The sequence below is a fragment of the Cariama cristata genome, unplaced genomic scaffold (genome assembly GCF_000690535.1).
Source record: "Cariama cristata isolate BGI_N322 unplaced genomic scaffold, ASM69053v1 scaffold1986, whole genome shotgun sequence".
Classification (NCBI taxonomy): Eukaryota; Metazoa; Chordata; class Aves; order Cariamiformes; family Cariamidae; genus Cariama; species Cariama cristata.
The window spans coordinates 30,973-44,339 of NW_009623626.1; the positions used below are offsets into that span (position 1 = coordinate 30,973).

The 13,367-nt window shown below is 37.3% G+C and overlaps 2 protein-coding genes across 2 annotated transcripts in view; one reads left to right on the top strand and one right to left on the bottom strand.

Annotated features, from left to right (window-relative positions):
- The window catches only part of TPP2 (tripeptidyl peptidase II), a 36,620-nt gene extending 29,042 nt beyond the window's left edge, over window positions 1–7,578 (top strand). Inside the window, exons 18-19 of the mRNA XM_009702794.1 lie at window positions 6,177–6,296; window positions 6,948–7,578. Of these exons, the coding sequence (XP_009701096.1) occupies window positions 6,177–6,296; window positions 6,948–7,037 (210 nt within the window). The 3' untranslated portion in view covers window positions 7,038–7,578. The remainder of the gene's footprint in view (window positions 1–6,176; window positions 6,297–6,947) is intronic.
- Window positions 7,579–8,220: 642 nt separating this feature from the next.
- On the bottom strand, window positions 8,221–12,149 carry LOC104163702 (protein-lysine methyltransferase METTL21C-like). Its single transcript, XM_009702796.1, has 4 exons — window positions 11,996–12,149; window positions 10,508–10,650; window positions 8,914–9,026; window positions 8,221–8,620 (listed from the first exon to the last, which is right to left on the bottom strand). Exons 1-4 carry the CDS (start codon window positions 12,147–12,149, stop codon window positions 8,221–8,223), a joined length of 810 nt encoding a protein of 269 aa, XP_009701098.1.
- Between the last annotated feature and the right edge of the window lie 1,218 nt (window positions 12,150–13,367).

Genomic DNA, 13,367 nt, shown 5'->3' on the forward strand with positions numbered 1-13,367 from the left:
AGCGGAGCGGACAGGGGTGGAAGTAGGTTTGGGTTTTTTTACTGTGAGGATGATGGAATGCTACAATGGGTTGCCCGGAGGTGTGGTGAAGTCTCAGTCCTTGCAGGTAGTGAAAACTTCATCAGATAGGATCCAGACGATCTCCAGAGCTGCCTTCCACCTTCAAACATTTTGTGATTCAGTGACTGCTTGGCAAGTAATTTGTGTAGCTCACTCGTTTCTCTGGTGGTTTTCTTCATGCTTTCTGTGATCTAGGAGCACGTATGTTGGTCAGTAATGATGTAGTGTTAGTTTTGCTAGCTATCCATTTAATGTGTCTAAAGATCACATGATGGATGTATCCTCTCATCTCTCCCGTGGTACTGTTAAGTAATTCTAATCCCAGCAGTACCTATAGATAACGCAAAAAACAAAAGTTTGCAGGGAAAGAAATGCATACTGTTACTTAAAGCTTTCATGTGACTATTGGAACTGAGACTTTTAGGTGTTCACTTTTATCTTTTGAGGTTTCTTTTTCTCGAAACTCTTTGAAAGGGATGAGGAGTGAGACTAATGTGACTTGGGCCTTGATGGGTTTGAGAATTTTGCTTTGAAAGGAGATAGTAATGCACCCTGATCTCCCCCCCCCCCAAGATTTGGAGAGAAGGGCTAGGGCAAAGGGAGTTATTTTCAATAGAGAAAAAACTTTTTTGTTTTTCCTTTATTGCTTCCTAGAAGTTTCATGCTTGCTGCTGTTCATATTCTTTCATTTCTTTTACTAACAGGTGTCGTGTCCATCTAGTAGTTTTCTTAGGAACTGGCCATAGTTAGCAATCTCACTATTCAGACCAGCTGTTTCAGTTGTTAGCACTGCAGTTTCCAGCCAATGATAGAATGTTCTTTGATCATTCAAAATCCTGAATACATGATGAGGACCCAATGATGCTTCATTTAGCTTTTTAGGAGTCACGATTAAAGGCTAAGACTACGTAATTTTGATATGGCCTGACACAAAAAAGCATAAGAAAAAAATTTACAGTTATAGTCCTGCTGTCTTTGTTGTAAACTGTGAGAATAGCTGTACATGTGTGTCACAGGCTGTAACTATTCTTCAAAAATTAACTTACTATTTTACAGTTCCTTCATTCCACCCAACTCTGCCAAACTGCATCTGATGTTCAAGCTGTCTGATCAGTATTCATTCATTTTTATTTATAACGACTGACAAGTTTTGTCAGTGGCATTGTGCTTAAAGCTCTCTCAGCTTCCTATTTGAATAAAAATAAATGTCCTCTGCCCTAGAGATGGCCCAAAAGAATGTTTTAAATATCTGCATTGTCCTTTGGTCTTCCTCTTTTACAGCTTCTTCTGTCTATTTGGAAGAAACAGTAGTATAAATCTCCACCTTGGTGTTGCATGCAATATGCTGTTGTACTTCTGGAATATTTTGTTATTTTAAAACCAAATTGAATAGCTTAGTGCAAATAATTTTATTTTACAGACTGTTAGACGGAAATTTGGAGTTTTGACTGTTTAACGGGAACAGTACTGTTCACCTAGATTGCATTCTTTGAGATGAGGAGTTTAGGAACAATGTTGAGGACTTAATTTTGTGAAGTAGTGTTTAAGGCTTCAAAGAAGGTTTTGTCTAAGAAACAAGTATTTTTGCTAGGGTAAGGGCAAAAGTGTTGAGAATGTTCTTCAGTCCAGCTGACTTGTGCTTGGCAAAATTCACCTTGATAGAAAACAAAAAATTAAAGCTTTAATGGCCTTTCTGTGATGCTACTCTGGACTTACTTCAGACTGGACTGATAAAATGAAGTGTTGTGACTTGGTTCTGTTACCTAACCTGGCATAATTCATTTGCCTTTTGGGGAACAGAAGAGGTTTGGAAGGAGGAAGAGTAGAGTTGGAGTAAAGGGGATAGGAGATAGACCTCGGGCGAATGTCTTTCAAATGAGAGTCCTCAAGAGGCAGCGAGCTTATTCTGAAGCACTATGTTGGAAACCAAAATGTGGAGCTCTTCCTGTATATGGACGTGGCTTTGTGGTATGGCACTCGAAAGATGGAACAACTGGGTGAGAAAGGAGGGAAATAACGCACTTGAATACTGCACTGGTCCTTCAGGTGTATATATATATGTGGCTTTAGATATGACTCGAAGTGTTTTTTACTTCTAAGCTTCCTATAAGTCAGAGTTCATCCAGATGTCAGTAGTTAAAAGACTAAGCAAATTTTTTGAAGACGAAGAGAGACGGTGTTTTCTTCTGTGTTGTTTTTACGGATGAATTGGGAACATCATCACTCTTCTGTGTGTTTCTGCTCACCCACTAGTAAACCAAGTCCTGTCACTTGTTTCACCTCTCCTCTGCAGGTGTAGCACCTGGCTTGCCATAGGGCATTCGTTAGTGGAAGGCATTTGTTCACCCTTTTAGTTATTCTAGTTAGATCGCTTTTCTCTGAAGGTTTATTTTAAATGAAACATGAAAGAAAATATTTATGTCCACTGTGTACACAAAAGGGTTTCAAATATATTCCAGTTGAGACAGCTCTATGCAGCAAGTGTGTGTTTGATTATGCTAACTATCACTAACACATTTGTGATAGTGCTCTAGGGTTTTTAGTAATTAAATAGAAGTTGTGCAATTTTTCTTTTACCTAGAACATAGCTTTAAAATTTGTAGGCCAAAATCCCCAGTTTTAAACAAAATTGCTACAGGAGAGTAGTAGGATGTTGCCTGTTTGTTACTGGGAATGACTCATCTGTAGAATTTAATGCCCCTCAACCTTTAAATTAGCTGTTGGAGAAAAGCAGAGAGTCATGTTTAAAAATAAGTTTAAAAACAAATAAAAGGCCCAGACCTTTCCATCTTATCTTTTAAACGTCTTTAGCCTGGATTGTTTTTCATATTACTGTCCACACTGTTGGATGCAGCTGTCTCTTCCAGCTGATCATATTCGGTCACTGCCAAAAACTTGTTGCTGGCTACTTGATTCCCTTAGCTCCCCTTCCTCCCTTGAAAATACGGTGAGCCAATTTTTTTTTTATATGAATATTGGTTTTGTTTGTAATAGGCCGGTTGATAGAGCAGAGAGAAGTCAACAAAGGTAGCTAAGAAACCTTAGTTTATTACCATGGATGTATATAAACCTGAAAAAACTCATTTTCTGGTAATTATAAACATTATGACTTCAGTGTTCTTACAAGTAGTTGGAGTGTGTTATCTATAGATTATATTGCTTAGCCAAGTATTTTAATTATTTGTAAATGTAGGTACATTTTAATCAGCTGTTTAACTAATGAAGTAAGTGATTATACCAGTCTGTTTTCCTTTTCATAGGTAACAGTGTTAGGATACAGTTTTATTGGGTAGTTTAGTGTTGCTGGAATAAAGAACATTCTTTTTAAAAGAGTGTTTTCAGGCTTTTAATACTTCAGCCCTGCAAATGTCTTGGGAGAGATCGTATCAGCATTTTGCTGCCCTAAATATGCATCTTTATGTAGCCAGTGGTAAGTTAGGCCACTAATTAAGAGATGGACGTCGAACGATTTTCATGGGTCTGGCTCTTAGCACACTTAATATTACAGGCCATTAGCTTGGGGAATAAAGTATCTAACAGTGATTTCCCCCCGCTCCGATATCCTAGAAGTATGCATTGCCTTTTCTTACTACCCCTTGTTTATTGCTCTTTGGCCAATTTCTGGGCCATATCACTTGTTGTGTAAAAGCTGGCCTTAATTCTATTTTTTGAAATAATGAAATATTATCAAATACTTAGAATTCATTCCTATTCTTTCATCTAGCAATTGCTTTTAGATACTACAAATTTATTTGCTGTTGTTATGCATTCAGATAGCAGCTGTTTTCTCTTTATAGCAGTCCAGTTAACATTTTATTTACACATACCAAGGAATCATAATCTTCACTTCTGTGATCTTGTAAAGCTTGCAGTATTTTAATTATAAGGCTTAATTTGACCAATATGTGTACAAGTTATAAAGTATTATTTCTTATCTAACATTTTTTGTTTGTAAACCTATTCTGATTTTTAAAGCATCTCATGCATTAGACTTTAACTTCTGAAGTGCTAATATACTTTTAATAGTTTTACTTAAGTTGTATACAAGGTGATTGGGTTTTTTTTTCCATACACTAAGGCAGAAATTACTGTCTTTTATCAAGAGCTCTTGGAGCATTGTTTTCAACCTTTTGGTCCAACAGAGAACTTTTTTCTCATTTAGAAATACCCAAATTTTTATTTGGCCAGAGCAAGGGTGTTTCGTAAAATGCTTTGTTTTCTTGCCACAAAAACTCTAGGAAGCCCTGTTACGAAAGAAATGCTGTCAAGTGGCTTTCCTCCTGCCTTTATCACTGATGTTCAATAACCATTCAAAACTTACAGGGTCAGGTAAGAGCTTTCTTAATAGAGCAGTGACATTATTTCTGGTTAGCCTCCGATATGTTATATTTGCTGAGAGCTCCAATGCATTTTTCATTTGATTTGTTTTGTTTTGTTTTTGTTTTGTGGTTCTATCATCTTTTACAGAAGAGATTTTTTTAAAAAAAAAAAATATTAGTTTAACCAACTAAATCTGCTAATGGATCCACTGAGCAGTTATTCAGAAGTGTTTGCTAATGTGTTTTGCTTTAGGAAAATATCTGAAATAATTGGATTGAGAAGGCAGCATGCAAAGTATTTTTCCAATAGCAATATTTGGAAAATCTATATGTGAATGGTGCTGTATGCTCATTGTTGCATATATGTGTGTGTTTTAAGCTACAATAGCTTAAGTGAATACTTCAAACACAACAAAATAAGTACTTGAAGACAGAAGAAGAATGAGCAACTCTGAGTGCTTGGCATGTACTTTAGAGCTTCAAAATTACACCTCTACTTATTTGATAATTAAGCTTGTTATTTCTTTTTTTTAGCTCAGTCTTTTAAGTATTGATCCTGCAAAGGCTCCTGCTTGTGATTAACATTCAGTGGAATGTTCAGGCAGCTACAAATTAGGCAGGTTCTTCAGTCCTTGCAGGATTTGGTTCTTGGATTCCTTCATGTTTGTATTCTTGAGAAATATTTAAATATATTTTTTTTTTTGCTGCAGTACAAAATATTTCTTTCTGAACATCCTTGAAGTGTTTTTTTTTTTTAGCTTAATGGAATATTTTAAGTGGACATTGGGAAAATGTGACTTTTGATGGAGGAGTCAGAGGAAGGAGAAATACTGTGAGTGAGAGCAAACTCTTAATACAAGATTTCATAGACTTTGCCAACAACAGAAACACCACCATATTCACCAACTTTCCTGCTATGTCACTCTTCAGTAAAAAAATTTTTTAAAAGCTATTTACTATGAGTGTTCCAAAGGGAATATATAAAACAATGTCTTGATTACACCAATTGGTAGTGCTGTAACTGGTGAAATGGTATGAACTATCTTGCAACACCCCAAACACTGGCAGTGTTTGGGTGTTAAGAACTTGATTTATTTTCCATTAGCTCCTAAGTGGACACATTCATTTGCACATGTTAGTTATAGCATTGGCGAGTATTGTAAGCCATCTCTTTAGAATTAGTATTATCAAGAGAAAGCTTTTTTGATAATCTTTTCTTAATAAATTACCAGCAGTTGAGGAGCTGACCCAAAACCTGAGGCTTGTCTTCATGCTTACCTGTCTTCATTGCTTGTTTATAATTACGTGCATTTCTCTGTGTGTGTTCATATCATTCACTGTGTACGTTCATACTTGTTTCTGCAGTAAGTTTGTGACTTCCTACAAATCAAAACTCTCAATTGGGTCTTTGTTTCTATGGGTCAAAAATATACCTGCCTGGTTCTTGGGGTGTTTTGTTTTGTTTTCATACCATACCGTTGCCTCTAGAGGGTGAAAATCCAAAGAAGCTAGAAATGGAATGAATAAAAAAATTAGAATAGTGACATCTATATTACATAAGATGTTCTGAAGTCAAATATGTTCGTGAAGTCAGAAACAGTCTCTAGGAAGTTCATGTTTATAACTATTACTGTGAATCATCTGTTTTACTGCAAAGAAAAATGCAAGCTACCTTGTGTAAATGTTTTACTTTGTTTAAATCGCTTCTGCTACCTGAACAGAATCTGCTATTACTTGTTAAGCCTCGTGAGATTAAAATATTAAAATATCTAATTTGTCTTTGTTTTCGCATTGTAGGTTTTGACTTTTGCCTATAAGCATGCGTTGGTAAATAAAATGTATGGGAGAGGTCTCAAGTTTGCCACAAAACTTGCAGAAGAGAAGCCAACGAAGGACAACTTGAAAAACTGCATTCAGGTAAGGTGTATTTGGCACAGTAATGGGCTATGTTCACGCTGAGTAAGCTTTAAAAGAACTAAGATGTAAGTCTTTTTAAATTTTTGATACCTTTACATTGTAGAACTCGCTGAACTTAACACCTTAACTTTATCCAGGCTTTTGTGGCTTGGCCTCCATTTTTAATAGTGATTTCTTCTTTTGTTTTCTAAAATAGCTAGTTTGTGAGTAACTGTCAGGTTTAGCAGATTTGCTTTCTGTTACTTTCTTTGGGGCGTAAAGAAGGTAGAGACAACTTAGACAGATACCTTCTGCATGTTTAAAGTCCAATTATGTTGCTGTGCAACTGCTGTTATTTTTACTATTATTAATCACAATTATTGCTAGTAGAATATAGGTGGAGAATTAATGGGAATTACTGTAACTCCTAGGACAAAATCTTTGTGCATTGAGTTGAAAGACTGTAGATCATATAGAATGGTTTTCTTTTTCCCCTTTCAGGACTAAGTCATTCAAAGATCACCAGTTCTCCAGTCTGTTATCTTTCTGATAATAGACATCTTTAGTAAGATGTTGATATCGATGCAGTGTTTGTTGGAAGGATTTAGATTTTTAAAAGAATAAGACCCTAGAGCTGCTCATTTTTTCTAATGTTTGCTTTTTTTCCTTCAGCTAATGAAGTTGCTTGGATGGACTCACTGTGCAACTTTCACTGAAAACTGGCTTCCTGTCATGTATCCACCTGATTATTGTGTATTCTAGAAAACCGACAATTGTAAACTTAAAGTGATTTTATATGGGGCAGGATACAAAAAGATAAGTTTGACTTTTTATTGGAACGCATGTTTTCATTTCTGAATGCTGATTATTAAATTGTGTGTATTTATCAGTAACAGCACCTGGGTACAGCTTAATACCTGTTATCCTAACTCCTGTCATCAGGGAGTTTCCTTATCGTGCATCCCATTGCTGGCAATGGATGTGCCAGAACTGCCAACACCAAGGATTTGGAATTAGGCTGGGAAGGCTTACTGCATGCATGTTAGGTTCTTAACTGTTACTTTTAACTGCAAACCTGTAAAAGCTCTGCATTTTTTACAGTAAACTGAATTTTAACATGTTTGATCTTAATTTCAATTGTATGAAGGCCTTAAAGCTACTTCAAGAGTAGCTGAAATCTTATTTATTAGACTAAAGTAATGGGACATCATTACCTGTATTGTTTGCAAGAGTTTACATTTAATTTTTTTTAAGAAAAATTCAACCTCTCAAACTGGTACAATGTGTAACTCGGAATTGCTGATGCATAGGTGCTCTTGTAAATCTTCATTTTGGAGTGATTTCAGGCAAACTCAAAAATCCATGTGAAGTTGAGTATCAGGACAGGCTGATACATGTATAAAAGTGCCAGACAGTTAAATCTTGATCAGGTATTGTAAAGCTATACATATATGTTTAATAATGTTAAAAATGTAAAACACAGCAGAATAAATGTGCAAAGTTGAAGATCAAAAACCACCATGTGCACTCTGATACTTTAAAAGATTATTTTATAATTAATAAAAACAAATAATGACGCTAAAAATTGTATTGGTTTCTGAAACAGTACATAAACAAAACTTGCTGAAAGAAAACAACAAACCACAGAAGTTCAGTGCAGCCCAGATGATCAATGCTTTCTGTTAAAGCCTTTTTACTAACTGGTGCTACTAACTTTGTTCCTTCAGTGGAGTGAAATTGGTCTATTCGAACAGGTCATGTGTATCGACCGGAGACAAATTGCTGTATCATTTGTCTGGCCAGTTTTTTTATAACTTGTCATGCAAAACTCAGATACAACTCCAACTTTACAAACATAAATGCACAGAAGGTGCATCGTAATGCTGCAAAGCATTCCAAACTGTAAGGTGCTGCCACGAAGTCAAAATTAGTAACAGTTTTCTCTTTAATCCTCTCTTATTGTGGCTTTAAGCAGCTTGACATTTGATTCTGGAAATTCTGCTAGAAGGGTCGTGTTAAATATAGTGCTGAATTTTTCTAAAAATTCATAGTCTGTACTGAATCTGAATTTATTTGCCCATAGTAATACTGTTCCTGGCTTACAAAAATATGCCATTGTTGCTAGCAGGGGGTCCAAAGCTGTGTGATGATATACAACATCAGTTGCCAGTATGAAATCGTAATGGTAAGTTGATGCAGGAAAGTCTTCATCGAGGCTTTCTCCCCATACCAGTTTTCTCACTTCAGGTTTGTGCGTATTCATGTGTTGTGTATTTTTTGAAATATTATATGAGAGATTTTCAAGAATTTCAGGCAAGTCAGTAGCTGTAACATAAGCTCCTAAAGAAACATGAATTTGTTTCAGTTCATAGGTATGTAGTTGAACCTATATATAAATATATATGTATATATATAAAAAAAAACCCTCTATCTACATAACCTCCCCAGCTTCCCCCTCACCAATAACTAGGGTAGTTATTTTATTAACAAAACAGTATTTTACAGTAATTTTCATTTAAAAAAAAAAAGCAGTGACAAACAAAAGTTTACTTCAACTGTTGCTTCATTGCCTTAAAGTGACAGTGGCAGATCTAGATCATCTTTCCCAAGAAATCCAAAAGGAATTACTGACCTAAGATAAAGGACAACAATGGAAACCAAGCCTGTTCCAGCGCCAATTTCCAAAACTTTTTTATCCTTGAGGTTGAATTGTTCTTGATTTGATTCCAGATATTGAGATAAAGCCAGTGCCTAAAAGGGTTAACACATATCCATAAGAGGGTAACAGGTAAGTTGCACAAAAATTCATTAGATGTTTTTATACAGGTTTGGGGTTTTTTTTATACAGTGAAAAACACTGAAAGCTGTAACATAAAAATGTAATATGGAAAGAATTATGATGTGTCCTGTTTTTTATGTATAGAATAAATATTAAACTTCTTATTTTTAGTTTTAGGCTTATGGAATATCGATTTGCTACACAATTCTGTACACTGTGAGTCCTCTGACAGCTCAAGGTAGGCAGTGTTCAGATGTGAGCCATACAGTCAGAACAGCAAACAAGAGGCTTAACAATATGCAAATAGTAATGTTCTGGTTTATTATCACTATCATAAAGTAGATTCAGGCTTCAGCAGAGATTTTTTTGAAAACTGATTTTTTGTTTGTTTGAATTTTTTTTTGCAAAGGAAATATTAAAAGTTTGTTATTTACCAACTCAGCACTTGTTTAATGAGAATAGTACAAACTTTAAAAACCAAACCAGCCAGTCAACCAAAATCAGCAGCATTGTACAGAAGTATTGCTTCTCAGACCTTTGTAAAGATTTTATCAGTAGAAGATAAATCAGCTGTTTATAAAAAAAACCCATACACCGATGCCAAAGAAACTAACTTCCCCCTTTTGCTTCTCTTCTTTAGAGTTGTGTTGCTGTTTTAACTCTTGTGCTTTTCATAATGCAACACTGGCTACCTGCTCTGGGAAAGCTGACAGCTAATGAATCACCAGTCCAGTTTGTGCAACCTCTCGATTTGCTTGGAAAGTTTTACCGTCTGCATTCTGACACCTGATTAATGTGAGAGCGGATGATCTGACATTTCAAAATAAGATACTGTTTCAGCCACCCATACGCGTTCTTTTTCTCCATTGTTTTGAAATTGTCTGCCATTTTCTGTGAGCTTTTTCAATAAATGTGGATCTGAAAAACTTTGAAACCCTGATTTTTATGTCTTTATCAGTTGACCTTCTCTTCCCTCAAAGGCAATTTTCTCAGTCCACATAGAATTCTCTTTTTAAGAGCAGCAGAAGCAAAGACTGAAGAAGAACTGCTCCAGCATGTTCTTTAAAAGGGGCATATTTAATTATGTTAACCTCCTTTATTTAATCTCTCAAAATTTTCTTTTTCCAGCCTCCTTGTTGTCCTGCTGATTGTTTACTTCCCAGCAGTGCCTGATTGGAAACATGGAGGAAGATGAACACTTCTTCCTGAGTTCCCTTTCTTAATTGTTTTTTCAATACCTACATCCAATTTACAAATACTCAGCTGCCACAGTTCTTTCGGCGTGAACTGGCAAATTAGTGTAAGGCAGAGCTTTTTGCTGAAATACTTCTGCATAGGGAAACCTCCGCTGTCAGAAGTGCCATCTAAGAAAGCTTCTTCAATATTAGTGTGCCACTGGCATGGTTTATTCTTCTGTCATGTCAACTTTCTGAGTACCGTATCACATACTTACCCCCGGCCATACCACAGCTCCGAAGTGTTCTATGGACTCCTGAATGACGATCTGGTGGCCGGCGTACGTGTAGTGATCTTTATCAAAGTAGGGTGAAACTCTGGGAACCCAGTTCTGTAGTATTTTAAGAGTTACTGGTGAATCTGTGAGAGAAAAGACAAAATTTGTATTTTTCTTCGCGGGTGTTTATGTGCAGCTTGTTAAAGGATGAAAGGTATTCTGCAGAAATAGTACATAGAATCGTTATGGTTGGAAGAGACCTCAAAGGTATAAAGTCCAACCTTCTACCCAACGCCACCATGCCCACTAAACCCAATAAACCATGTCTTGAAACGCCACTTCTAAACATTTTTTAGAACACCTCCAGGGATGGCGAGTCCACCACCTCTCTGGGGAGTGCAACTTGAGACCGTTTCCTCTTGTCCTAGATAGGCACATGGACTAGAAAAGCTGTCAAGCTCCCTGTTGCCCTTGGGACTAGTTGCCGGCCAGAATTGGATGGTCTGGCTGGCCAGGGAGCAAAAGGAGCAATGGTCATGTCCTGCCACTCTGAGGGTTTGCCTGGGCAATTCACAAATAGAAATAAGCCTTCTAGAAAAATTTACTGTCTCAAATATATAACTTCTAGTAACAGCTAGAAGACTTTCAGGACCAAGTTAGCTTGTATTTTGGGGTACGCCAGAATAAGCCATGTAGGAGTTTGTGCTGTAGTTTTCATTTGTGGGGCCGATACATCTAAAACATTAAGCTTCTTTTTACTAAAGAAGAATTTAGGATTTACCTCTCACGCTGAAGAAAACCTAGCTCTTTTTAGTGGTTATTTTTTAACCATTCTTTCACAAAAGGAGGGTTGTAAGGTACTCTTTAGGTATATGTTGACATACACGGCACTGTTTGGCAAGTCCTTACTACAGTTGTGCGGGCATGCCTCATCCAAGTGAGTAGGCTTGTAGGTGAGATTTTTCGGGATAGCTCTGCTGAACTGCTCCATCTGATCTCCCTGAAAACAAGGGCTCTCTTCTGAATGACCGTACTGCTGGTGGAAGCCTGTTACCAGGATGTGCATAGATGATACAAAATTAACTGCAAAGAAAAAAAATTTGCCCTGGCTTACAGGGGTTTTAATTGATGCCTGCCTGGAATCCTTGGTAGGCGTTTGAGCAGGTTAGCCTGTTGAAATTTGTAATGCAGCTTCATCAGTGCCAGCCCAATTAACGCATATTATATCTCTGATGGTAAGTGAGAAATATTTCTTAGATGTTTACATAAAATCCAGAGACCTTTTTAAACATGCATCTTACTTACGGAGATAGTCTTTTTTGTAGATTTGATCTGATAACAAATACAAATATAAGGGGAGATGGTGAAGAAGAAATGGAGATCAAAAGGAAAGTGACATGGTGATATCTACTATTTGAAGACCGAGAAGAATGAAAGTATGAAATGCTAGCATGCCATAGCAATTGCAGTATTTAAATTGGATTAAACCTGAGTCGGATTCTGCTGTTGGTGATGCATGCTTGGAGCTGCAAGTGCAGTTTTCGGAGTCATACTGCTCTTCACGGGTTTCTTCTTCCTCGGTTTGGCAGTCCATTGCTCTTTGAATCTTGTTGGGGAACGATGCCTGCTGTGCAGAAATCATGGCAAAAGAGCTGAAATGGAAGGGGAAAAAATAATGTTGTAAAAGCTTGTGGGCACCCTCTCTGTAGGAGGTAGGACTGGAAGAAGAGAGCAAGTTGTTTGGGTGGGCTTTGGTTTGGGGCTTTTTCAGTGAGAGGTTGAAGGGACAGAAAGCCCGGATGAGAGGTGACATCCCCACTCCACTGGAAATTGCTGCGAGCACTCTCTGGTAATGCAGTAATACTATCAGAGGGTTTGTTTTATCATGTTTATTGTATTTATTATTTTATCATGATTATCTTGTCATTTATGCAAAATCTTTGCAGTGTGTTACTGAAATGATGCCACTGATCAGTCTGAAAAGCGAGCTACTTGCACGGTACTGTCAGTTGAAGCAGCAGCTGAGGAAGATGAACTGTCTTTTAATGTCTATGACTTCTTATCTCTGTAATTTACCTTTTCCCAAAGAACTCAGGCCTTGGCATTCCAAACTGGTTGTTGATTTTGTTTCCTTGTATACAGTTGCCTTCTCTTCTCTGCCTTTGCCTGCAGAACAGCTAATGGAATTACCCTGAAACGTCGTGAACTGCAGAGTCTGCAGATGGTGATCAGGAAATAATTGCAGTGAGAAGTTTGAATCGGTAAGCTCTTTTTGGAAAACTCTGTGTGTTACGAATGACTGTGTATCTTCAGTGTACAGGGCAGCACCCAACATCAGAGGGAACTGCTTGATACCGGCTAACAAACCGTAAAAGCAGGAGTAGGGCTGGATCTAAATTTGCCTGGGGAGAAATATGCCAGTGAAACTTTTTGCTTAACTAGAGTTTTCTTCACTGATAGCACCTATGTATATACGTATCCAGGTGTGTGTGTAGATATATATACACACAGACACAAATATATGTATAAAGAGGGGAAAAAAACGGTTCATACCTGTACAAGTTCACCCTTCCCACGTATCATCATGGCTGGAGCGTGCTATGGTTTTATCCATGATTTGCCTTACTCTGCTCATTCTTGAGAATGCCGATTTGTTTGCTCTCTCCAGCCAGGTGCCCTGCAGCCAGCCTTGTATCATTCAGGTGCATAGCTGCAGAAGGCTCTTCTCGATACCCTGGCTAGAAGGGGGAGAGTTTTGGCAGAGGCTGGGAGGTTCAGCAATGTCTGCAGGTAGTTTTTTAAGGAGCAGAGTGCCTGCTGACTTGTGTGGGTGGTTTATTTGCACACATGATATCGACAC

Excerpts from the sequence above, each read along its gene's own strand:
- LOC104163702 (XM_009702796.1), bottom strand. The coding sequence starts at position 12,149 with ATGATTTCTGCACAGCAGGCATCGTTCCCCAACAAGATTCAAAGAGCA. Across the intron at positions 10,651-11,995 it reads AACAGCAGAATCCGACTCAG|ATTCACCAGTAACTCTTAAA; the intron begins GTTTAATCCAAT and ends TTTCTCTCACAG. Across the intron at positions 9,027-10,507 it reads GAGCTGTGGTATGGCCGGGG|GCACTGGCTTTATCTCAATA; the intron begins GTAAGTATGTGA and ends TAACCCTTTTAG.